This window comes from Odocoileus virginianus, chromosome 23 (genome assembly GCF_023699985.2).
Source record: "Odocoileus virginianus isolate 20LAN1187 ecotype Illinois chromosome 23, Ovbor_1.2, whole genome shotgun sequence".
In the NCBI taxonomy this organism is placed as follows: Eukaryota; Metazoa; Chordata; class Mammalia; order Artiodactyla; family Cervidae; genus Odocoileus; species Odocoileus virginianus.
This window is the reverse complement of record NC_069696.1, coordinates 46,197,200-46,222,667: the sequence shown is the minus strand read 5'-3', so window position 1 is coordinate 46,222,667 and position 25,468 is coordinate 46,197,200. Positions and strand designations below refer to the sequence as shown.

At 44.1% G+C, this 25,468-nt stretch overlaps 1 protein-coding gene across 1 annotated transcript in view; it reads right to left on the bottom strand.

Moving 5' to 3' along the window:
- Positions 1-25,468, bottom strand: part of LOC110145301 (putative tetratricopeptide repeat protein 41) — an 83,758-nt gene that overhangs the window by 31,361 nt on the left and 26,929 nt on the right. Inside the window, 4 exon segments of the mRNA XM_070454030.1 lie at positions 4,915-5,054; positions 13,739-13,917; positions 14,746-14,944; positions 20,670-20,909. Coding sequence (XP_070310131.1) covers positions 4,915-5,054; positions 13,739-13,917; positions 14,746-14,944; positions 20,670-20,909 — 758 coding nt within the window.

The following is a 25,468-nucleotide window of genomic DNA, read 5'->3' as shown; positions in this document are numbered from 1 at the left end:
CTCTATCAAAACCTTATCAATACATAAGAATACACTAGTTGGTTATAATCTTTTAAATGAGAGCTAGTGCTGAGTTATCTTATTATCAATATCTCATTTCAGAAAACTTAATATTAACAAGAATATCTGTGTTGTTTGGCAATTAATAGGCCCTATTCAAATAGACAGCAGTACCATTATCAATGGTTATGTAATACTTCATGCTGTACTGAAATGTACTGACTGAGTGAGCCTGTCTCCATCATGGGAATTCTTTCTGCTCTCCTGCACCTACTGAAAGTTACCTTCTGCGGCTTGACCCAGAGCTTTCCAGTAAGTGTCCGGCACACAGGTTATACCTACTCTGAAATACTGACCTCAGTCCTGAAGGCAGCTGGGAGTGGTGTGGAGTCCCTGGGCACATACACCTGCAGTCTTTTACATTCCCTCGTGGTATCTTTCAAAGAGTCCCCTTCTCAGCAGCTATTCTAGATCTCAGCCCTAGTGCTCACACTTCAAGATGGCCTGCGTGCTGACTTCACTGAGATCAAGACTACTCTGAAAGATTGCCCTCAGATATTGATTAACATTATGACTGGGTACAAGTAACAGAAAACCCATATTAACAGTGGCTTAATTTCTCTCTAATGCAACTGTCAGGAAGTGGATGACACACCATAATGTCAGAAACACAGTTTCTCTTATCTCACTGTTTGACCTTGCCTGACCTCCATTCCCAAGGATGCCTCTTGGTCTAAAATGGCTGCTCCATTTCCAGCCAACACATCCACAATCCATCCAACAGCAAGGAGAAAAGAGGAAAGAGAAGGCACAGCCTTCATTTCATGGAAACTTCTCAGAAGTCATCCCCAGCACCTCGATTTAAATCCCATCAGCCAAAACCTAGGCAGGTACTCATATCTTGCTTCAACAGATGATGAAAAATGTAGTCTTCTTTTCAGTCATTTGATGAGGAGGGTGGGGACATAACTAGCTATGAAAGGGGGGCCAGATATTGGGAAATTATAGTCTCTGGGATGCCTCGCTTCCCTTTTTTTTTTCAATTTAAAATTAGCAGTGCTTTCACCCATTTTCTTCCTTCCTGCCTATTCCAGAGGAAGGGATACCCAACCTTTTTACCAAGGGCCTGCTCCTTCACTAGCTCTTGGGAATCATGTCCTCCTCACCACGTCCCCACCAGCATCTCCAATCCACCCCTCTCCCTAGGTTATTTCCTGCTCCACACAAACACATATATCCTGGATCAAACCTAACCTGAACCTGGCACTATCCTGATTGTTCACCTTTCTCCTTTTACTGACACTCCTCCAATGGGTATCAATACATGCACATTCCCATTTCATCACCACACATTCACCTCTTAAGCTCTGCAGATTGGCTCTTTCCACTATACCCCCTTTCCATCTCAGGGGTTACCACTGACCTTCAATCACCAGGCCCAGGGTCCTTCTTTCAGTCTCATTTGTCCAGACCTCTAAGCAGCCACTGATGCTATTAGCCACTCCCTCTTTGATCTGGGGGAACTAGGCTGTCCTGATTCTCTTCTAATCTCTCACTCCTGTACAGGTTCTTTCCCTTTCCTCATTTTAAGGGTAAGTAATTTCCCAATAACCAATTCCTACTGTCAATCAGAGATCCTGTTTCCTCTTGTGGTTTCAGCATCCACATGTATATAGATGTCTCTACAGCTCTTTCCAGATTTCCAATCCTGCATTTCCCAGCTGGCTAGACACTCCACCTGTATATCTTTCCTGAACTGCAGACTCAGCAGTGTAAATGTTAAAAATTCATCATCGTCCCTCCAAATCCAGCTTCCTCTTTGAATTCCCCCAAGTCCATCACCCAGACTCAAATCCTCAGGGTTTCCATGGTTTCTCCCCGTGTTGTGGCCGCGTTTTCAATCAGTCTGAGTGGGGCAGAACCCCCATCCCAGGGAGGATGACAGCTCCCAACCCACCACCAGGCCATGGTGGTCCTTTGACCCTTTCTCCCTGACCACATTTTGCCAGAAATACTAATTGGTCAAATGCGGCTATATACCGTCAGCATCTTCTTTATGAAGACATGTCTTTTATTTCCCTCTTGCTCCAGACCATCTGCTTCTTGGGAGCAGAGACCTCATGGCCCAAGAATTGAGTCTTACGGTTTGTGAGTATTCAGTAAACATTTGTTGATATGCACAGTGATTGTGAAGCAATCTTGGGTCATGGTCTGTACTGGCTGCCACCTATGGAGCCCTGACCAAGCGAAACTCTCACCATACATGACTTCAGTGGATATTTACAGAAAGCCCAGGAAATGGGGATTATTACTTCTCTCTTCCAGGCAGGGAAGCCGAGGCTCAGTGAGGTTACATCAATCACCGGAGTTCACATGGCTAGCAAACAGGAGAACAAGGGTGTCCAACCCAGACTGGCCTATCTCCAAAGCTCTGCTCTGCACTTTTTCTTAACAAGTGGGCCTCTGATGCACAAACAGAGGCCCCTTCACACAAGCATCCTTTAGTTTTCCTGCGGCTCAGCGCACCTACTGTTAAGTACGAAAGACAGGGTCATGAGATGTAGTTTTTCAGTAAGCATACTTACTACTTTAAATCAGGGTTTCTCAGCTTCAGCACTGTCGATTTCTGCACCATATAATACTTTGCTCTGGGTGGGTGCGGGGTGGGGGGCAGGGCTGGTCTGGGCCATGTAAAACGCATAGAGCATCCCTGGCTTCTACTCACTAGATGCCATTAGCAACCGGCCCTCCCAGGTCGCGACAACCAAAACCGTCTTTAACATTGCCGATCTTCCTTCAGAAACAAAACTGTCTCCCAGTTGAAAACCCCTGCATCAAAATTTTAAAATAACTTAATCTAAAGAAATTACAAAAGTGGTGTGGTACAGAACGTATATAGCACAAATAACAAGCTCTTTCCCCTCAAAAATATTCAGCACATGTTTCAAAGAAGTTGTTATTGCCAAAAATAGTTTTAGAACTTCTCTTTTGGAAATGCCTTCAGAGCCTAAAAATAATTCTTTTAGTCTCCGTGGTAGTTAGTCCTAAAGCACTGTTGCAAAAATATTTTGAGAATAAAATCATAAGATTGATGCCTCCAAAAGGAGTGCTCTGAAGTGGGAAATCCTCTCTGAATGTCTCAGCTTTGTCACACTTCCTGAGCAGCCACCACCTCCCTACACCCCACCTACTCCACAGGTTATGCTTCATCACTGATGGAAATGCTGGCAATGACTTCTAGCTAGACTAGGAGCTCTGTGAGGGTAGAAACTGTGTTTGCCTCACCTGCTGCTATCACCCCGACTCCCAGCACAGAGCCCAGGCGGGGCAAGACCCTCAGTGAAGGTTTGCTGAGTGGATGTCTGAGTGACTAGGTGAATGAATAAATGAATGACCAAGCGAGAGAATGAGTAAAAAAGTGAATGGCTAAGTGGATAGATGATGGAACAAATGAGGGAATGAGTGAGTGAATGAATGAGTGAGTGAATGAGTGGATGAATTAGCAAATGGCTCAGTGAATAAATAAGGCAATGACTGGATGAATGAGTAAATGGAGGACTGAATGAGAAAATGAGTGAGTGGATGAGTGAGTGAATGAATGAATGAATAAGTGAATGAGTAAGTGACTGAGAGAATGTCTGAAATCAGGCCTTCAGTGATGACCTAATAACATAATTGGTGCTTTCCAAAAAGATACGTCAGTGATGAAAACTTGGACCTCGTGAGGAAAAAAATTTGGTGCAGGGGGAATTCCATAATCATAAGATATCAGGGAATCACTGGACTCTACTCTGTCAAAATGCAAGAGAGGTCGAGATAGCTCTAATCAAACTCATTATCTGTAACCTAGGCCTCAGTTACTTTTTAACCCATGGATGGTAATAAAAGGAGCTTAAGATCTCAGTATGTGCACACTTTGTGAGAAGTGCTTTGTGCACCTGCTCACTTCACCCTGTTAGCAGCTCATCAGACAAATCGTAGAACCCTCAACAATGAAGAACTCTGAGTCAGAGGCTCACATTCTTGCCAAAGTTGCACAGCATTAGGTGCCAAAGCACTTTAAATTTGGGTCAGTCTGTAAATAGCCCAGGCTCCTGCACCACTCCAATGCTACCTTCTAAGGACACAAAGTATTGCAAATTCAAGTTGGCTCATTGATTCATTTGTCACGTTTACTAAGCACTGAAGAGGCTGTAATACAGCATGGAAGATAAATAAGCACAGCCTCTGCAATAAAGGGACTTGCAGATGTCGAGTCTTACTCGTCTTTTTAGATGGAATTCCTTCTAGAAAGATGTGTGTTGATGGGACACAGATAGACCTTTATGAGAAGGTGAAGGCCTTTGTTTTTAAGCAAAACTAGCTTTGTCTTGGGTTATACTACCCTTGGTCCAAAAACTACTACAATTGGTAAACAGTTTTTAAAAGGTCATTCTAAGAACAGTTATAGTTTTATGTTATAAGTGAAAGTTTCATTGTATTCAACAAGCCCAAAAGGTTCTATTTTGGGAAATGTAAATCAATAATAGGAACAAGATAATCAACCTTCCCCAATATCTTTCTGAAAAGTATAACAAACTCTTTAAGCAGTATTTTATTAGTTTATTTCAGTCCACTACTCACTTTACCCCTTGTTTCTTTATATTCCTCTTCTCCTGCAAAATGACACCTATGGGCGTCATTGTCGTTGTACCTCCCTTCTATTTATTGCTTGTCATCACTAATACACAGTTTGGGGCATGGATTAAAATCAAAGTTTCCTCACTGATCAACATAAGTAATGATTATTTATTTATTCACTAGTTCCTCTCTTTGTGGATGAAATTGTAAGTGAACAAAGGTAAATGATACCTGAAAATATCTAACATAAATTGAATAACAATTGAGGATTTAAAAAATTATTTCCCAATTTACCTGCAGTAACATATTCTCAATGCTCAAGAATAACTCTTCTGCTTCACTGGTCTTGCCCAGAAGTTTCAGAAATCTTGCAATAAAGAATATTAATCGGCATTTGTCAGCAGCAGTAACCTTAAAAAGCCTGCATTCCAACACTAGAATGGAAAGAAAAGTCAATAATCCTAAAGCATATTTGTAGAGGAACAAACAGTGCCTATCATTTAATCTTGATAAAAGAGTTAAACATTAAATATTATCTCTAGTTCACTGTTTTTCTCTCAAAGGATCAGCACACCTGCTTTTATTAATATTAAGGCTTACATATATTACCGAGTATCTTAAACTGCCACGTGAAAAATAAGTCAAGGCCTTTGAATAACTTTCATAAGTAAATTTTGAAAACCAAGGAGTCAAAAAAAGAGTATTTCTATAGCTCAATCCATATGCTGTTGTCATTTGTATTTGGGAGTGATTTTCAGGCAATAAATAAAAGGCATTTAAATTTCTTACACAATTCTGCCCTCTGTTGCAAATGTCTTGAATTACTGGCTTTAGCAGAAAGAACAAAATGCAAGAAGAACAAAATAGCGAGCACACATGTGTATGTGTATGTGTATGTGTATGTGTGTGTGTGTGTGTGAATAAATAAGGTAATGACTGGTGTAACATAGTTACACCTTATCATGTGCTTAGTCATTCAGTCATGTCTAACCCTTTTGTGACCTCATGGACTGTAGGCCGCCAGGCTCTTCTGTCCATGAAACTTTCCAGGCAAGAATACTGGTGGGCTGCCATTTCCTATTCCACACCTTATCATATACAAATGAAAAAAACACAGAATTTTTGAACTTGAAGATTCACATACATGTCATTTTCAGAAATTCTCTTTCCAAACGTTGCAGTATCTAAATGCTACATTTGTCCATTTGTTACATTTCAAACTGTTGTGCCTAATGTGTCTAGAACAAATAAATTCTTTTTTGCAAACAGACAGATCTTTTATTAAACAGTCAGTGGATAGTACACTCCCAAGACCTGGGACGGGCCAACCCCAAAGGAGAGGCTAAACCAAATATATCCGTATCGCTCATCTGTTCCTCTGGACAAACTGTTGGCTATCCAGACCTCGGGCATCCTCTTTCTTTCTGCCAATGTTTTGGTGGCTCCTCATTCATGCACAGAGTAAGTGTTCAGAGAGCATCAGGACGTCAGGCAGCATCCCAGGCTCCGAACAGCAAGCACAGCAGAGCAGGGTGCAGGCCTCAGCACTGGGAGGCCTCCAGGGGCCTCTGAACCCCAGCGCTGGTGCCTCAGGCTGGGGAGCAAAACTAAACAGGGCCGGGGAGAAAGAGTGCTGAGGGCCAGAGTCCAAGACGCTTGTCTGCGGTGGTTGAGCAAAGCAGCTTGAGGTGGGTGACAGAACTGAGGGGTCAAGCTAAGTGACGGGGGGACCCTAAGAACCAGAAGTAGCTGCTCAGAGCGGACAGAAAAGGGCACTGTGGGGGCTTCCCTGGCGACTTCGTGGTGAAGAATCTGCCTGCCAACGCAGCAGACATGGGTCTGGTCCCTGATCTCGGAAAACCGCACGTCATGGAGCAGCTAAGCCCAGGGGTCAGAACTACTGAGCCTGTGCTCGGGAGCCTGTGCCCAGGAACCTGTCCTTGGGAGCCTGTGCCCGGGAGCCTGTCCTCGGGAGCCTGTGCTCAGGAGCCTGTGCTCAGGAGCCTGTGCTCTACGACAAGAGGAGCCGCCTCGAGGAGAAGCCCGTGACTGCAGCTAGAGGGGAGCCCCAGTCACCACAGCCAGAGCAAAGCTGGGCAGCAACAAGGACCCAGCGCAGGCAATAAATAAACAAAGTTATAAATCACCTGCCTCCATCCACTAGAATAAGACCATTTTTTAAAAAGGAAAAAAAAAAAGAAGAGAGTAGTGTGGACACAACTAAGGGATGAGATCCTGCCCACAAGCGGGACTCTTACGCATTCCGGGGGGTTCCTGAGTCCAGGTTCCCGTCAAGAGCTCAGGTTGGAAGGATGGAGCCCGTCACCAAGGGACAGTTCGGCATCTCCATCGTGGTTGGTGCTATTCCAGGCACTGGAGATACAGCAGTGAACAGGACAGAGGAGAGGCCTACTCTCCAGGGGCTTATATTCCAGCAGCTGAAAGGGTGACAGTCAGGGGAGAGGGGAGCAGACATCCAGGATTAAAAAAGGAAACAAGGCAAAGTCTGGTAGCTGTAACAGTTATGCCAAGAATTAAAACACGTTAACATAACAGAGAATGACTAAGTACAACGTTCAACTGGAAGGCCACCCTGAGACAGCTGAGATCTAAAGAACCAGAAAGAACCGGCACTACAATGAGTGGGAGGAATGTTCCGGGCAGAGGGAAGAACATTCCTGGCAGAGGGAACAGCTGATGCCAAGGCCCAAAGGCAGAATGTACTTCAAGGACAGAAAGAAGGCCGAGGAGGCTGGCATCCAGAGGCCAAGGGGAGAATCATAAAAAATGATGCTACCCAGGCACGCGGGGCCAGGCTGTACCAGGCAGTGTAGGCTACAATGAGGTATTTAGATCTTAGTGTAAGTACCACAGCAGGCCAGTGGAATCTTCTTAATCTGCAATGTGCCATGATCTGCTTTACGTTCCTAAAAACTCATCTTGACGACTACGCAGACAATTGATTTTGTAGGAACAACAGTGGAAGTAGGGATGGAGGGTTGGGAGGTCCAAGGGGAGGGGATGTATGTATATAAACAGCTGATTCACCTTGCTGCAGAGACTGACAACACTGTGAAGCAATTATGCTCCAATTAAAAAAAAAAATGGAGCAGGAAGACCAGTTAGGAGGCTGTTACTACAGGCTAAGGGAGGGGTGATGGTGACCAAGGCTCACTAGAGTGATCCCATCGTAGACCTGAGGTTAACATGACCCCTCTAACTTCAACGTCATCCTGAAAGTCCCAGCTAGTGCAATAAGATAGGAAAAGGAAATAAAAGATATACACATTGGGAGGGAAGAAATAAAAGTCTTTCTTTACAAATGATATGACTATCCATGTAGAAAAATCCAAAAAATAAACTGAAAAGCCCCTGAAACATATACATTACTATATTAAAATAGACAGCCAGTGGGAATTTGCCGTATGATGCAAGGAACACAAATCTGGTGTTTTGTGACAACCGAGGGATGTGGAACAGGGTTGGAGGTGGGAGGGAGATTCAAGAGGAAGGGGACATATTTACACTCATGGCTGATTCCTGTTGATGTATTGCACAAACCAACACAATATTGTAACTATCCTCCAGTTTAAAAAAAGAAAACAACAAAAAATAAGTTAATACTTAGTTGTTATTAAAAAAAAAACTTCTGGAACTAGAAAGCAATTATAGCAAGGTTATAGGATACAAGGTTAATATTCAAATGTCATTGCTCTCTTACATAACAGCAATGAACAACTGGAATTAGACATTTAAAACATAACAGCACATCAAAAATGAAGTACTTAGGTATAAATCTAACAAAATATGTATATGATCTATATGCATAACCCTACTAAATTCTGATGAAAGATACTAAAAAAAAAATCTAAATCAATAGATGTGGTTTCCCTAATAGCTCAGTTCGTAAAGAATCCGCCTGCAATGCAGGAGACTCTAGTTCGATTCCTGGGTCGGGAAGATCCCCTGGAGAAGGGAAAAAGTTACTCACTCCAGTATTCTGGCCTGGAGAACTCCTTGGATGGTATAATCCATGGAGTCACAAAGAGTTGGACAGGACTAAGCAACTTTCATTTTCATCTGGGCTTTCCTGGTGGCTCAGATGGTAGAGCATCTGCCTGCAATGCAGGAGACCCACGTTCAATCCCTGGGTTGGTAAGATGCCCTGGAGAAGGAAATAGCAATCCACTCCAGTACTCTTGCCTGGAAAATCCCATGGATGGAAGAGCCTGGTAGGCTACAGTCCATGGGGTTGCAAAGAGTCGGACATGACTGAGCAAAAACTAGATACACCATGTTGATGGATCGGAAAACTCAACACTGTTAAGATACTTGACCAATAGATTCAATGCAATCCCATTAAAAATCTTCTATAGATATCCAACCAACTTTTGTCAAACTTTTTTAACCAACTTTTTGTAGCAGAAACTATTCAATAGAGATAGTTTAATCAACAAATGGTGCTGGAAAAATTGAACATCCATGCATAATAAGAAATTAATCTAGACACAGACATTCCACTTTTCACAAAAAATTACTCAAAGCTGATAACAGACCTAAATATAAAATGAAATATTAGAAAACGTTTAGAAGGAAATGCTGAAGAAAAGCTATGCGACCTTGGATTTGGTGATGATCTTAAACACAACATCAAAAGCACAATTCATGAAAAAACATTGCTAGACTTTATTAAAATTTAAAACTTCTTCTCTGTGAAAAGCACTATTAAGAGACTGAAAAAACAAGCCACATATTTGTGGATAAGATATATGCTTGAATAAAATATATATCTGATAAAAGATTTCAATCCAAAATATACAAAAAACTCAAACTCAACAATAAGATGTGTAAAGATGTTCAACATTGTCATTAGGTAACTGCAAATTAAAACAACAATGGAAGGTATCACCACATACTTATTAGAATGCCTAAAATTTAAAAATTGACAGTACCAAATACTAGCAAGGATACAGAAAAACAGAAACTCATTCATTGCTAGTGAGTCTGGCAGTTTCTTACAAAGGTAAACACAGTCTTACCATGCAATCCAGCAATCATGTTTCTAGATGTTTACTCAACTGATTTAAAAACTTGCATGCAAATGTTTATAGCAAATGTTTGTTCTTCAATAAGTGAACCTATAAACCGTGGTACATTTGCATCCTGGAATATCATTCAGCATTAAAAAGAAATGAAGTGTCAAGCCACGAAAGGAAACGTAAATGCATATTTGAATCACGATTGTGAATAGGATTCCTGACAGCTTAGAGAGAGGCAGCCGTGGACATGTTTGAGAAACATTTAGGAAGTAAAAAAATGCCAGGACTCGGTGATAAAATGCGTTTGGGGAGAGGAAAAGGAGAGGTAAGTGTCAAGGATTACTCCAACATGGTAAATCAAGAGACAGCCCCTGGAACAGATGAGATGAGTTCAGTTTTAGATGTGTTGGGTTTGAGGAGCTTTGAAGGCATCAGCCAAGTGGAATTAAGTAGGTAGCCAGATAGGTGGGTTTGGGACTCAGAGGATAAGTGCAGCTGGGCAAGTAAATCTGTGAGTCACATGCATATGAACAATCACGAAAGCCATGGACACAGGTAATATTCCTACAGTGAAAATAATGATGAGAGGAAAAGCGCTTTAAGGAATTCTAACAGTCGGTAGCCAGGAAGAAGAGGAGGAACTCACAAAAGAAACAGAAAAGCTGCAGCCAGAGAGATGGAAGATGAATCAGGGGATATATTACCAATAAAACCAAGACCAGAATGTTTACTAGAGCAGGGCCAGGTCAGAAGTACCCACTGATGCTACCAAGTCAAGTCAGACAAGGACTGAAAACATTCTTTGGATGACCTGTTCATGATTATCTGTATTTTTATTGAAGTGTTCATCACTTTCTTATTGATTTTAAAAGCATTTTTACATATTAGAAACATTAATCCTTTGCCTGTTGTATACGTTACAAATATTTTTCCCAGTTAACACTTGTAGCTGTGTTTCTGCTTTTCTCAGAGTTGATTTGTGTTATTTTACACACAGAAACTTCATGTGTTTATGTTGGCAGATTTATCAATTATCTTCTCTTTCATGAGTTACCCTTTTGCTTTCTTACTTAGACTCATCTATATTTTCTTATGGTGTACAGTTTTCTGAATATAAAACTTCTCTTTCTTATATTTAATTTTAATCCTCCTGGAGTTTATTTTGGTGCAATGTTTCAGATAACAACTTTTTACCAAATAGTGTATCATTATCACAGCACTATTTATTCCATAATCCATCTAACTTGAAAAGCTTCTATCATTTACTATATTTTTTACATCTACAATTGAATCTGAGCTTTCTATTTTGTTCCACTGAGCTATTTTTGCTCCCAGTAGTATTTTAAAAACTATTATTGATTCATAATATGTTTAAATAAGTTGACATTCAAATTGCCCTCATTATTTTAAGCTCTTTTTCTTGTATACTTTTTCTCCAAAAACTGTGGAATCATTTTGAAAATTCAGAAATGACTTCATCCCATTGGGATTTTAGATAAAATTATCTTAGGTCTGTCTGCCTGAGTCAGGAAGATCCCCTGGAGGAGGGAATGGCCATTCCAGTATTCTTGCCTGGAAAATCCCAAGTATAGAGGAGCTTGGTGGGCTACAGTCCACGGGGTTGCAAAGAGTTGGACATGACTGAGCATGTACACACTCACACATCTTAAGTCTATAAATCAACTGGGGAAGAATTGATAGCTTTATAACACTGAGTTGTCCTATCCTAAAATACGGTATATCTCCCTACAGACTGAAATCTTATTTTCTGTAATTCTGAAGCTTCTTTATAAAACTAAAGATTTGCAAATTTCTTATTAAATTTATTCTTAGATATTTCATACTTTATATGGCCATAGCAAATTGTATCTTTTATACTTTAAATTTTTCTGTAGAGCTATTTTGGCCCACAAAATATTTAGAGACTCTGAAGGTATCAAGGGCAAAGCTTCCATGAAAAGCTGATGTTCTCCCATTTACTACAAACTTCTGACAAGATCCTGTAATGTAATGCATTAACCCTTTGCCCTAAAACCCACCCCTTAAATTTAAAAACATGATGACTCTCCTCACCCCACCACAGCCACCACCTGGAGGGCATCCAGCCATCTAGCTGTCAAGATAGAGCCAGGCTGGGACTCATCCTTCTGCCATGTCTTCTCACCTTTGGCACTGTCCAAAAAATGTGACGGCAGCCAGAAATGGGTTTTATTTACTTTGATGTGACTCAGGACTCCAGCCAAAACTGAAAGTATCAAGTCGAAGAGAACCTATAAAAACTGACCTGACTATAAAAGTTGTCTTTTTGAGTCAAAGACCTCTCTTTCGGCCTATCAATCAGAGATGCAGCTTTCCCAGCCAGCGCCGCTGGGTGGGGTAGCGGGGCCAGGAAGCGTTACCCAAGAAGCGAGTCCCAAACTCAGGACTCCACACATCGTTCCACCAACCCAAGAAATCAGGCGTCTTGTTCTCGTCGCAGCCACCAGGGGGAGCCAAACCACACGAGAGGGAGGGAGAACGAAGAGGCCGGGCCGGCGCTCCTTAATGGACCGCCAGCCTGGTGGAGCCAGGAGAGATGTCTTCTGCTCCCAATCAAACTAAAGCCAGTGGGCACTCTTAGAAAACGCTCACTTTTTAAGGAGCCTACCAGAGGCAGGTCCGGGTCAAAAGTATAAGTAGCCTATTTACCTTCCAGATGCAGGATGAGTGGGTCAGACAGATTTCAAAAGTATATAAATCATACATGGTCATGAGGATAAAATCTAGACGTCTAAGGACAAAAAGGGACAGAGGATCGCCCCAGTCCTGGCGGCTCAGGGATAAGGATTCCACCTGCAGTGCAGGAGCCGCAGGAGCCGCAGGTTTCACCCCTGGGTTGGGAAGATCCCCTGGAGGAGGGCACGGCAACCCACTCCAGTATTCTTGCCTGGAGAATCCCATCCACCGAGGAGCCTGGCAGGCTGCAGTCCACGGGGTCACACAGTCAGACATGGCTGAAGCGATTTAGCAGGCATGCATGCAACTCCCCAATCCATTCCTAGCTATCTGAGACTTACCTCACCCGCTCTAAGGCTTGGTTCCCCTAACTTCAAGAAAAATATTAATAGTATTATAAAGGTCTTATGAGAATTAAAATAATACATACAGTATATTAAACTCATAGCCTAGCATATGAGAAATGCTCAAAATTTGTTCTTATGATCACTAGATGATAAACCCCACGGGGTTTTTTTAGAGCAGGGATTAGTTCTTTTGAACTCGGTTTGAACTAGTCTGCCAGCTCACTGCTATGCCAGCAGTGCCCTGTGAGTCCACGTCCCAGGGAAGGCACACAGTTACTATTTGCTGAAAGGGTGAATGAAGGTTATTATTGTTTAATAAGCCAGGAAATAGAGGACGAGAGAGAGTGAGAGAGAGAGACAAGAGGGGCGTACTGTGGGGAGCAAAATAAAAAAGGAAGAAAATTAACCAAAGTGTTGTCTAAAAAAAAAAAACAAAGTGTTGTCTAAACCCAAGTCAATAGACAGTCAAAGAAGAACGGTCCCAGTGTGGACTGAGGCCACACTTGACAGTAACCGCACGTTTCCAGCCCTGAGTGATGGGGGGATCAGTGGTAACATCAGTAGACAGAGGGACTACAGAATAAAGGGCAAGCTTGAGGCAGGGCAGGCTTTGCAGCTCTTTAACTTGCACTGGTCACTCAGGACAGCCACTGGCCAAGCAACAAAACTACTCGCAGCTCTCGGGGAGATGGGGCGTGGACCCGGACACTGCGAAAGGCCAAAGCTCCAAACACAGACAAAGAAGGGAGGTGTCAGGGCTGTGGCTGAAGCCAGGAGAAAGCAGAGAAGGAACACGGCTAATGCTTGGAGAAACAGCCACCGCAAGACGACAAAGAGGAGCCATTTCAAACGTCGTACTCACACGGCCTATCTTCAGAACCGTGGGTTTACCTGCTGGGGAGACGGGCCCCGAGGCCTGGTGAACTGATCAGAATGAAGTGTGAAAACAGAACAGTAAGCCTGGGCCACACTGAAGCGCAGCAGAACGGACCATGGAGACAATGGTAGTCACTGTACCTGAGAGCGTACATCTCTTCTTCATTTTCTGGCACTGGTCTGCTTTGATCTTGGCCGCTGTGAGCAAATAGGCTTCAGTAGCATCATGCCCCACTTCCGATAGCACATTCCAGTAGTGGACGAGGTGCAGCCTTGTCCAGAAGCTCGGGCTTTGGGTCTTTGTTATAAAGTCGGTGATACTTGTAACACAACATATTAGTGGGAGTTGTTTTAGTATTTCATGCCTTGAAGGCAGCTGTTCTGTTGACCACATCCCATTAGCCTCTCTGTAAATTTCTTCGCTAATGTGACTTTAGTAGGTCAGCAACCAGATAAACACGAGCCTGTCACTGTTCACCAGCTGAAGCCAATGCCAGTCCTCTGGCCCCTCGGCAGGCCAGGCTCCCTGAATCTGCCACCAGAGACAGCCCCTCCCTCTCCTGAGCTCACCTAGGTCTGTGTGAAGCAGTTCCCACCACGGATAGCAATTCTCTGGCTCAACACCTTCCCTTCTAGAAGGAGAGCCATAGCCCCTTCACTCCTGAACTCCCAGGGCCTGGAACGGCCTGGGAGACAGCAGGCGTCAGTGAGAGGCGTCTTTGGAATGAATGCGCAAGGGGGACAAGGAGAAAGGGGAGGGAGGGAAGGAAGTGGGGTGGAGGGGAAGAGAAGGCAAGAAACAAGGGAAGGAGGCAGGAGGGCCCAGCAGGAGAGTGCGGCCTAGGCTTCATTCATCCTTGCTCAACTCCAGGTCCTCCTCTCCCCGGAAGCCTCTTAACTTTGAGGGAAATCCAGGGGAGGTGAGAGAGGAAAAGAATCTTCTGCAGAGCCAGATGGGGCAACCCCAGGGATCCACAGGCCATAGAAGGAGATCAAATGGAGGTCCCAAGCGAATGCATGAACTGGTGTTGAATGAATATGAATGAACGGGTGTGTCCTGCTCAAGGGCATCATGGTACCTCAGTGCAGGGCTTAGCAAAAGGAAGAGGGAAATCTGCCAAACGTAACATCAGAACAATGAGACTCACCTGGGACTTGAGAGAAAGCTGCTCAGATCCTCCCAGCAGCCGCTCATCTTCAAGTGCCAGGGCAGCTCCTGATACACTCTCCAGAAATCGGTTTGCCTTTGGAAGTATTTGACCAAAATTCGGTGGTAATGTGTTTTCTTGTGATTCGCTGGGTCCTGGAAGCTATATGGGCTGCTCTCTCTGACGGGAGTGATGACACCTATTCACAAATCAGTTACAGAGTCACTCTGCGGCACAGCAGAAATTAACACATTATTTATGAAATAATAAGTCAACTATACTTTGACTTTTTTAATAAAAAAAAAATCAGTCACAGTAGAAGGCTTTTTAGACTGTGAAAACACTACAGCAAACAGGTAACAGTTCGGTGGCCATATTCAGACAAGAAAAGTCAAAGCAGCTGGAAAAAAAAAACTGCAACATCACAAATGTATCCTCTTATAAAGAAATTAAGAGTTTACCAAAGAATTAGTTACAGCTATGATCACTGACCGGAGAAGGCACTGGCACCCCACTCCAGTATTCTTGCCTGGAAAATCCCGTGGACGGAGGAGCCTGGTAGGCTGCAGTCCATGGGGTTGCTAAGAGTCGGACACGACTGAGCGACTCCACTTTCACTTTTCACTTTCATGCATTGGAGAAGGAAATGGCAACCCACTCCAATGTTCTTGCCTGGAGAATCCCAGGGACAGGGGAGCCTGGGGGGCTGCCGGCTATGGGGTCGCACAGAGTTGGACACGACTGAAGCGACTTAGCAGCAGCAGCAGCAGCATGATCACTAACCTAGATTTTGAGAAACTCTGTGAGCATGTTGACTTTTCATGTTGTGTCTTCCCCCTCCCCCAAGGAAATATTTGTAACCTACTTTGCAGTTTTAAATGTACACCATGGTTACTGCTTAAATAAGCACTTTGAAATATTATAGGGCATGCATTTTTGGAGAAGTTAATCTCCTGCCTGCAGCTCGCATAGAGCAAGGGGTATCCAAGCAAATTAATTGCAAATTGGACGTTTGAGTCAAGATTATGATACTGAGTTTCCAAAGCGAAAGGGTTCCAATAGATCATACCCCCCATAAACAAGCTTCTCAAAAACAAAAGGGTTTTGTTTAATTCAGTCTTGGTGATATACGGCCTTGAAAACTGAAACAGAAGTATTTTTAATTTTCTGCTTGACACTTTTTCTTGCAAGATAAATGAGACACAGCTGGACGACACACCAAGCCCAGCTCTTCAGAAGAAATATAACCAAAAAAAGGAGCCCATTGTTCAAGTTATCATCCTGCATTTCTTCTGAAATGAATTCTAGGTCTTCTACCCACTTGGAGAGATGCCACGCTAGATGGTCTGAAATGCACTGATGTGCCTGGACAGCATGTGTGGTGCTCGAAAGACCCCTGGAAGACGACTCCCCTACTGCACAGGGTGTGGAGAAGGCGTTTTTGCGGGTAGGAAATTGGGAAAGTGCAGTGGAGAATGAGAGAAAATGAAAACTAGGACAAATGCCACCCTGAGTCCAAGATTTGGAGTGTTAAACGCAATGCATAAAGTGTGCAAAATATTTTCTTATCAAACACTGCATTTAATTTTACCCTTTTACAAAATATCTCTTGAGGAGGATGTGGAAACCCCTGTGCTGGTGAATTTTACATGTTCACTGGCAGGGCAAAGGGGAGTCCAGAAAGCTGGTGAAACTTTATCTCTGGGTTTGTCTGTGAGGGTGTTTCTGCAAGAGATTAGCATTTGAATCAGTAGACTGAATAAAAAAGATTGCCAGTCTTCACACCAAAGCAACTGGGATAAGGGCCTGCACAATTTGCTCTCTCTAGAATATCTCCTGCCTTCAGATCTCAGCAGTCCTGGTTCTCAGACCATCATCCTCTGACCGGGACTTATACCACTGACTCCCGTGGTTCTCGGGCCTTTGGACTTGGACTCTAACTGTAAGTATCCAGGGCTTTTCTGGGCCTCTAGCTTGTAGATGGCAGATAACAGGAGTTCTCAGCCTCCATAATAGCATGAGCCAAGCCTTCCTAACAAATCTGTTTCTGTAACTCTGTCTATCTGTCTACCTCCTGTTGGTGCTGTTTCTCTGGAGAACCCTGGCTAGGGACTTCCCTCAGGGTGCAGCGGTTAAGACTCTGTGCTTCCACTGCAGGGCACACAGATTCGATCCCTGGTCAGGGAACGAAGATCCCTCATGCAGTGAAACATGGCAAAAAAAGGAGAGAGAGAGACAACCTTTGCTAATACAATCCCCATATAATAAAAAAAAACCTGTCTGAAATCAGAGAGACTAAGTGGCTTGTCCCTGGTCAGCACATGATCTGTGTGAAATAAAATTTACATTTTATGGCAAGACAAGGAAAATTTAAACACAAAAGTTCTCTAGCCTTGGGCCTCCTCTCCCCCTGCACTATACAGAGAGTGTCTGCATTATGCATCAACCAGACCTCCCCAGCGGCAGGAAAACCTGCTCAACCATAGACAGCAACACCTGGCATCAACAAGACAACTCCTTGAAAGATAACATTCCTTCTTGATTTTGTAAAGGGGTCACATGGCCTACCACAATGGTGCTTAGATCTGGATTATGTAAACTGTCAATAATATGTCATTTGATACCACTCCAATATTCTCGCCTGGAGAATCCCACAGACAGAGGAGCCTGATGGGCTATAGTCCATAGGGTCGCAAAGAGTTGGACACGGTTGAAGCAACTTAGCACAGCACACATTAACGCATATATATGGAATCTAGAAAAATGGTATTGATGAACCTACTTGCAGGGCAGGAAGAGAGACACTATGCAAAGGGAGACATGCAGACACAGAGGGGGAAGCAGGTGGTGGGACGGACTGGGAGAGCAGCGCTGACCTGTTAATATACACTCACGCCCATGCTCAGTCACTCAGCTGTGTCCGACTCTTCTGTGACCGTATCGACTGAAGCCCGCCAGGTTCCTCTGTCCACGAGATTTTACAGGCAAGAATACTAGAGTGGGGTGCCATTTACTCCTCCAGAGGATCTTCCTGACCCAAGGATCGAACCCGCATCTCCTGCGTCTCCTGCATCAGCCGGTGGATTCTTTACCACTGAGCTGCTTGGGAAGCCCACCCTGGGAAGCCCATATAGACATCACCATGTGTAAAATAGATAGCTAGTGGGAAGCCGCTTTACAGCACAGGGAGCTGAGCTCACTGCTCTGTGATGACCTAGAGGGGTGGGATGGGGGTGGGCAGGAGGGAAGTTCAAGAGGGAGGGGAGGTATGTGTATGTACAGCTGATTCATTTTGTTGTACAGCACTTCAGTCGTGTCCGACTCTTTACGACCCCATAGACTGCAGCATGCCAGGCTTCCCTCTCCTTCACCATCTCCTTGAGCTTGCTCAAACTCATGCCCATTAAGTCAGTGATGCCATCCAACCATCTTGTCCTCTGACATCCCCTTCTCTTGCCTTCAACCTTTTCCAGCATCAGGGTCTTTTCCAATGAGTCACTTCCTCCCATCAAGTGGCCAAAGGATCGGAGCTTCACATTGTAAAGAAATTATACTCTAATTAAAAAAAATACATCATTTGATGTATAGCACTCTGTTTCAAAACTTGTATAACTGCCTGGTGATAGACTGGGAAGCCTGGCGTGCTGCAGTCCATGGGGTCACAAAGAGTCAGGTATGACTGAGTGGCCAAACTGAACTGAACTAACAGGTGGAACAGTTCTCAGAGTTTTCTGGGATGCTCTTTCCGGGTTTTAATCCTCAAATTTGACTTGAATAAAATTTTTCAATTCTTTCTTAGATCAACTGATTAATTTTTCACTGACACTGCTAAATGTAGGATTCAAACCTTCTGACTTAATTCCAGCGCTCCTCCAATCACACGTGGGATGTGAGGAATGGCTTGACCACAGGATCATGTGCATTACGAAGTTCAGTGTAGTTCTCATAGACAGACTAACCGGCTGACATTTACGTAGTGCCGTTATCTCTTATGGGCCTCCCAGGTGGCACAGTGGTAAAGAATCCGCCTGCCAGTTCAGGAGACCCGAGACACACAGGTTCAACTGCTGGGTCCGGAAGATCCTCTGGAGGAGGAAATGGCAACCCGTTCCAGTATTCTTGCCTGGAAAATCCCATGGATAGAGGAGCCTGGGGGGCTATATAATTCATGCGTTCACAAAGAGTCAGACACGGCTGAGGCTAGACTTCACTGTGTGGATGAACAACCCCCCAAGTCTCAGTGGCTTAAAAGAGCAAAGGTTAATCATGTCCATCACATGTTGGCTGGAACCCCAAATCCAGGTGGATCTCCTCACCCCAGCACAGATGGAGCAGTCGCCATCTTGAACATGGCCAGTCAGCACTCACAACTCGTGGGCAGAATTAGCCACAAGCGCCACCCAGTAAGAGGCAGAGTATTAATTTCAAATGAAAGCAGCCTGCAGATGTCTGTGCCTAAGAGGCCAGTCTGCCTCAAAATGACTGACATGACATCTGGACAAAAGACATTAAAACATAGCCCTTCACCAAAATACCACAGCAGACAAATGCTGCAGCCCCAGGCTTTGGGATATTTTTCATCCTTTAGGAATGGGCTTGCTTCTTATGCCAAGGCTGCATGAAGTCAATTATTCAAACTACAATTTCTGGTGCTTCTAGCAAAAACTAGTATTCACAGCCTGATTCTGCAGCAAGAAAACTTGCAGTTTTAACCATAGTGAATAGTGCCAGCAGTGCTTTATTTTGGGGCTCATGTTACAGAGAAGGGGTACAGCATGAACCCACAATTTTACCAGTAACACCATGACCCTTCAGTTCCTAGACCTGCAAGACTGTTAATGCTTTTGGTCAAATGGAGAGATTGAGAGCCTTGTAAACCATCATAAACTGGAGTGAATAGAAGAGCTGACACTACATCCAAGAACATTCTCAATCCTCACCCTGCTCTTCTCTGCATTATGTAACTTAAGAGATGGTGGGAATGATGTCAATGTGGGAGGGGAAAAATAAAAAGGATTCATGTGGTTTTTCTGGGAAAAAAAAAAAGTAAAAGAGAACACAGTAAACTGAAAAGAAAATTTAAGCTTAGAGTCTTGCCAGAGGCTGTCATTTAAAGGGTTTTAAAGTCCTGAGACGTAAGGTCCCCTGTGTGAGTGATGCTCAGAGAGTGCTCTGACTCCAGGTAAGGTTCTGTAACTGCTGTTTCTCCGATTCAGATCAGCAGTTCTTTTCAGGAGGGGATAAGAATTTGATTTCAGAACTAAGGCAGAGACTGCTAATTCCTACCCCAAATCCATTTCCCTCATCTTCTTAGTGACAGGTTCCTGCTTCGGTTTAGGGGAGCAATACACCCAGTTGAAACCTCTGTCCCCAAATCCCCTCGTAACTGTGTGCTGTGCTTAGTCGCTGTTATGTCCAACTCTTCGCCAAATGACAAAGTCCTGGGTCAAAGAGACTGAAATGAAAATGTTGGTGGAAAACGTCTAGGAAAACTCCTTGAAAGGAAATGCAAGCTCTTCTCCCACCCCAGCCCCTGTGCTTCCTGTTGCCTGAAGTATGATGGCTGGCGCTCCCGCAGCCATACTATCTCCAGTATTCATGAGCATGGGGCAACCCTGAGAGTGTCAGCCAGTGTAACAGATGAGGGACAGTGAAGGAGCTGGGCTCCAGATGACTGAAGAGCCAACAGCATAGGCTGGGACCGCTGACCTCCGGAAGTCTTTCAAATGAGAGAATAAACCCTGGTATACTAAGCCATTGAAGTCATGTCTGTTACAGCCACATACAGATCTTAATTTATACAACCATTTTAATGCATGTTTATAGACTCATTTCTACTCAAGAAACCCCAGCTATAACTTTCCCTTGGATGCGACTCTCACCTCCCCTTAGCCAGCAGGAGCCTGCACAGATTCGAGCCTTACCCAGAAGCTTCTTTTCCACGGCGCTTCGCAGGGACTGGTGCCGGAAGTACAGGAGGCCGTTGGGCTTCTCCTGGACCCAGTGTCTGGTGGCGTTGCGGAAGGCAGCCCAGTGCAACGTGGTCACTTTGTAATGCCCCTTGTAGCCCAGCATGTCCAAAAGCTGGTGTATCTCGTCCTCGGCCAGCCCACAATGCGAGATGCTCAACAAACACAGGGTGTCGGACACCCAGCCATCCAACCCTGTGTAGACAACACACGGATGATGGTGACAGAGGAGGGCTCGCACATGCCAGGCATCATTCCACATGTGTGTGTGACCAACAAGCCCGCTTCTTTCCACCATCCTCTAGGTAGATACTATAACTGCCCCATCTTACAAGTAAGAAAAATGCAGCACGGAGAGGTTGTATCCTACCCCCTGTCACACAGAAATCAGTGCAGCATTTGAATGCAGATGCTGTGGCTACAGAATCCATGTTCTTGACCATTAAATTATTACCTACATTGTCACAACGAATCCATCCATGTCAGCTACGGTTACCAACTGGCAAGCTTGCCAGTTCTGACACTTAGCATTTCCCCTGAGCAGTCTTTATTTAAAGATTTCCAACATCAGATGTGCAGGTGCAGGTATGAGAGGCTTTTCTGTCTGGCTGCTGCCCATTGCACATTCATACACACCATACAAGCCAGCCACCTATTACTCACCTGACCCTCTAGATGTTTCCACTGTAGTAGGATCTCCCACTGGATCAACCAACTCTAAAGAGATCCTTAAGACCACGGAGAGAAATGAGAGCAAGGTCTACCATTCGAAGTGGATTTCTTATGCTAGGACTGGGGAATGAGGCCCCAGATGCCTGCATCCTTTCAGCAGAGGCAGTTGTTCAGACCGATGTGCACAAGCTTCCTCTGAGGTTTGCCCCAGTTCAACCAAGCTCTCCCAGACCAGTGGTTGAACTCGGCGGGCCTGAGTGGGGGTCAGCGGATAGCACTGGGAGGAGGAAAACTGCCTATAAAAGGAGCAGTCCCTATGGGTTGTGGGGTGGGGAGGACCCAGGCTTTCCTGCACAACCTGGAGACATGCATCTAGCCAAGGGCACAGCTGTGGGCAGTTTTGTCTGGATGATTCTTCCTGGGGCACAGAGACCTTGTTTTCACTTCCGTGCAGGTCAAGGAGGGCACACTAAACTTGAAGTTAACTTTCTCTGCAGAAATGCAAGCTCTAGAGCAAAAAAAAAAAAAAAAAAAAGGAGGGGAGGACGGGATAATATACTGGGGCAACAAACAATGTGCCTTTCATTCCCAGTATCTTCTGCTTCTCTCTCAGAGCTCCACCTCCCCATCCCTGCCCCGTTCTAATTCACTTAAAAGACAGTGGTCACAGGAGAAATGAAGAGAGAAAAACTCAAGTTTCAAGAGGCTTTTGAGTCCATGGCTTGTGAGAATAAACTTGGGTTTTCGAAAGCCTGATTGTTGAATATTGAACCACAGATTCCTGGCCAACTCTTGGAATAATTTTTTTTTAAACCACAAAGAGCCTCAGACCATTACAGGAAGATGTAAAGAGGACATTTTTTTCCCACCCAGTAAGAAAATTGATTTTGCTGAATTCAGAAAGGTGTTAAAAAAAGAGATCACCTATTCCATTTTTCTAGATGATCTCTCGGCCTCTTTTTTAACACCTTTCTGAGTTCAGCAAAATTTGCAAAACAGAGACACAGTCATCGAGAACAAACGTGTGGATACCAAGAGGGAAAGGGAGGTAGGTGGGAGGAACTGGGAGGTTGGGGCTGACATGAATACACTACTGGTGCTGTGTATGTACAGATGACTGATGAGAACCTGCCTTCAGCAGGGAACTCGTGCCCTGTGGGGACCTGAACAGGAAGAAAGCCCAACAGGGAGAGAACGTGTGCACGGCTGGTTCACTTTGCTGGACGCAGAAACTACCACCACACTGTAAGGCAACTGTACTCCAACAACAATTAATTTAAAAAAGACAGAGAGAGAAAAAAGCAAGAACATGGCTCAAGTGGGTTTCTGAGCAGGGGCCACAGCCCTCCCCATGAAGCAAGTCAGCATGGAGCAGAGAGAGGCCGGCCTCTGGATGCATCTGAGGCCGGACGGGAGGGAGGACCTGAGCTTCCACAAGCCTGGAAGGCAGCAGCGCTACCGCTTCCCCAGTGCCGCAGGAAGGAGTGCGGAGCAGAAACGGCTGTGGGGAGGCTGGGGAGGCCGACGGCCCTGGGCCTCCGAGTGGCGCAGCGCGCGGCCACATTCTCTGTCGGGCACGTAGAGTACCTACAAGACTGGAGGCTCAAGCAGAGGGAAGGAGTGAGCCGAGGATGCACGTGAGGACGAGGGCACGCAGCAGCAGATGGTGGCACAGATGGAACCAGCCCAGAACAGACGGGAACACAGGCATTCCCGAGGATGCCAAGAACAGGGCACGCCAGTGTCCATGGACCATCTGGAGCCACGACCACCTCAGTGGAAGACAGCGGGGACAGGTGACAACCCAGGACAATCAGCACCAAGGCCTTCAGATCTGAGCTCACCCCAGCGGGGTCACGGGAAGGACACAAACCCTCACATGGCTGAAAAAAAATCCTGAATTGACTGAAAATACACTAAATGGATGAGCTTAACCAGAATTAACCTAATTTCTGCCATCAGTGGGACTGTAGGCTCAAAAGAGAGATTAAACTGAATCACAGAAATAATAAAGGCTCATTCCTTAGACCTCTGAGAAATGTGACTAAAATCTATGCTTAGTGTATTTCTCCTTATGATCAACACACAGAGCTCCCTGGGTGGGGCTGCCAGATTTAGCAAATAAAAACATGGAGCCCCCAGCTACATCTGAATTCAGGTAAACAATAAATCAATTTTTGGCATAAGTATATTCCAAGCAATATTTGGGATATACTTATATACAAGATTATTTGTTACTTATTATCTGTAGTTTAAATAATTTTTAGTAAATTTCCCATGCAATATCTGGGATATACTAAAAGATTATTTGTTGAATAGTAGTGGTGAGAGTGGGCACCCTTGTCTTGTTCCTGATTTCAGGGGAAATGCTTTCAATTTTTCACCATTGAGGGTGATGCTTGCTGTGGGTTTGTCATATATAGCTTTTATTATGTTGAGGTATGTTCCTTCTATGCCTGCTTTCTGGAGAGTTTTAATCATAAATGGATGTTGAATTTTGTCAAAGGCTTTTTCTGCATCTATTGAGATAATCATATGGTTTTTATCTGTCAATTTGTTAATGTGGTGTATTACATTGATTGATTTGTGGATATTAAAGAATCCTTGCATTCCTGGGATAAAGCCCACTTGGTCATGATGAATGATTTTTTTAATATGTTGTTGGATTCTGTTTGCTAGAATTTTGTTAAGGATTTTTGCATCTATGTTCATCAGTGATATTGGCCTGTAGTTTTCTTTTTTTGTGGCATCTTTGTCTGGTTTTGGAATTAGGGTGATGGTGGCCTCATAGAATGAGTTTGGAAGTTTAAAAAGGAGGCAAGGATATACAATGGAAAAAAGATAACCTCTTTAACAAGTGGTGCTGGGAAAACTGGTCAACCACCTGTAAAAGAATGAAACTAGAACACTTTCTAACACCATACACAAAAATAAACTCAAAATGGATTAAAGATCTAAATGTAAGACCAGAAACTATCAAACTCCTAGAGGAGAACATAGGCAAAACACTCTCCGACATAAATCACAGCAGGATCCTCTATGACCCACATCCCAGAATTTCAGAAATAAAAGCAAAAATAAACAAATGGGACCTAATGAAACTTAAAAGCTTTTGCACAACAAAGGAAACTATAAGCAAGGTGAAAAGACAGCCCTCAGATTGGGAGAAAATAATAGCAAACGAAGCAACAGACAAAGGATTAATCTCAAAAATATACAAGCAACTCCTCCAGCTCAACCCCAGAAAAATAAATGACCCAATCCAAAAATGGGCCAAAGAACTAAACAGACATTTCTCCAAGGAAGACATACAGATGGCTAACAAACACATGAAAAGATGCTCAACATCACTCATTATCAGAGAAATGCAAATCAAAACCACAATGAGGTACCATTACACGCCAGTCAGGATGGCTGCTATCCAAAAGTCTACAAGCAATAAATGCTGGAGAGGGTGTGGAGAAAAGGGAACCCTCTTACACTGTTGGTGGGAATGCAAACTAAGTACAGCCACTATGGAGAAACAGTGTGGAGATTCTTAAAAAAGCTGGAAATAGAACTGCCATATGACCCAGCAATCCCACTTCTGGGCATACACACCGAGGAAACCAGATCTGAAAGAGACACGTGCACCCCAATGTTCATCGCAGCACTGTTTATAATAGCCAGGACATGGAAGCAACCCAGATGCCCATCAGCAGACGAATGGATGAGGAAGCTGTGGTACATATACACCATGGAATATTACTCAGCCATTAAAAAGAATTCATTTGAATCAGTTCTAATGAGATGGATGAAACTGGAGCCCATTATACAGAGCGAAGTAAGCCAGAAAGATAAAGACCACTACAGTATACTAACACATATATATGGACTTTAGAAAGATGGTAACGATAACCCTATATGCAAAACAGAAAAAGAGAGTCAGATGTATAGAACAGACTTGTGGACTCTGGGAGAAGGCGAGGGTGGGATGTTTCAAGAGAACAGCATTGAAACATGTATATTATCTAGGGTGAAACAGATCACCAGCCCAGGTTGGGTACATGAGACAAGTGCTCGGGCCTAATGCACTGGGAAGA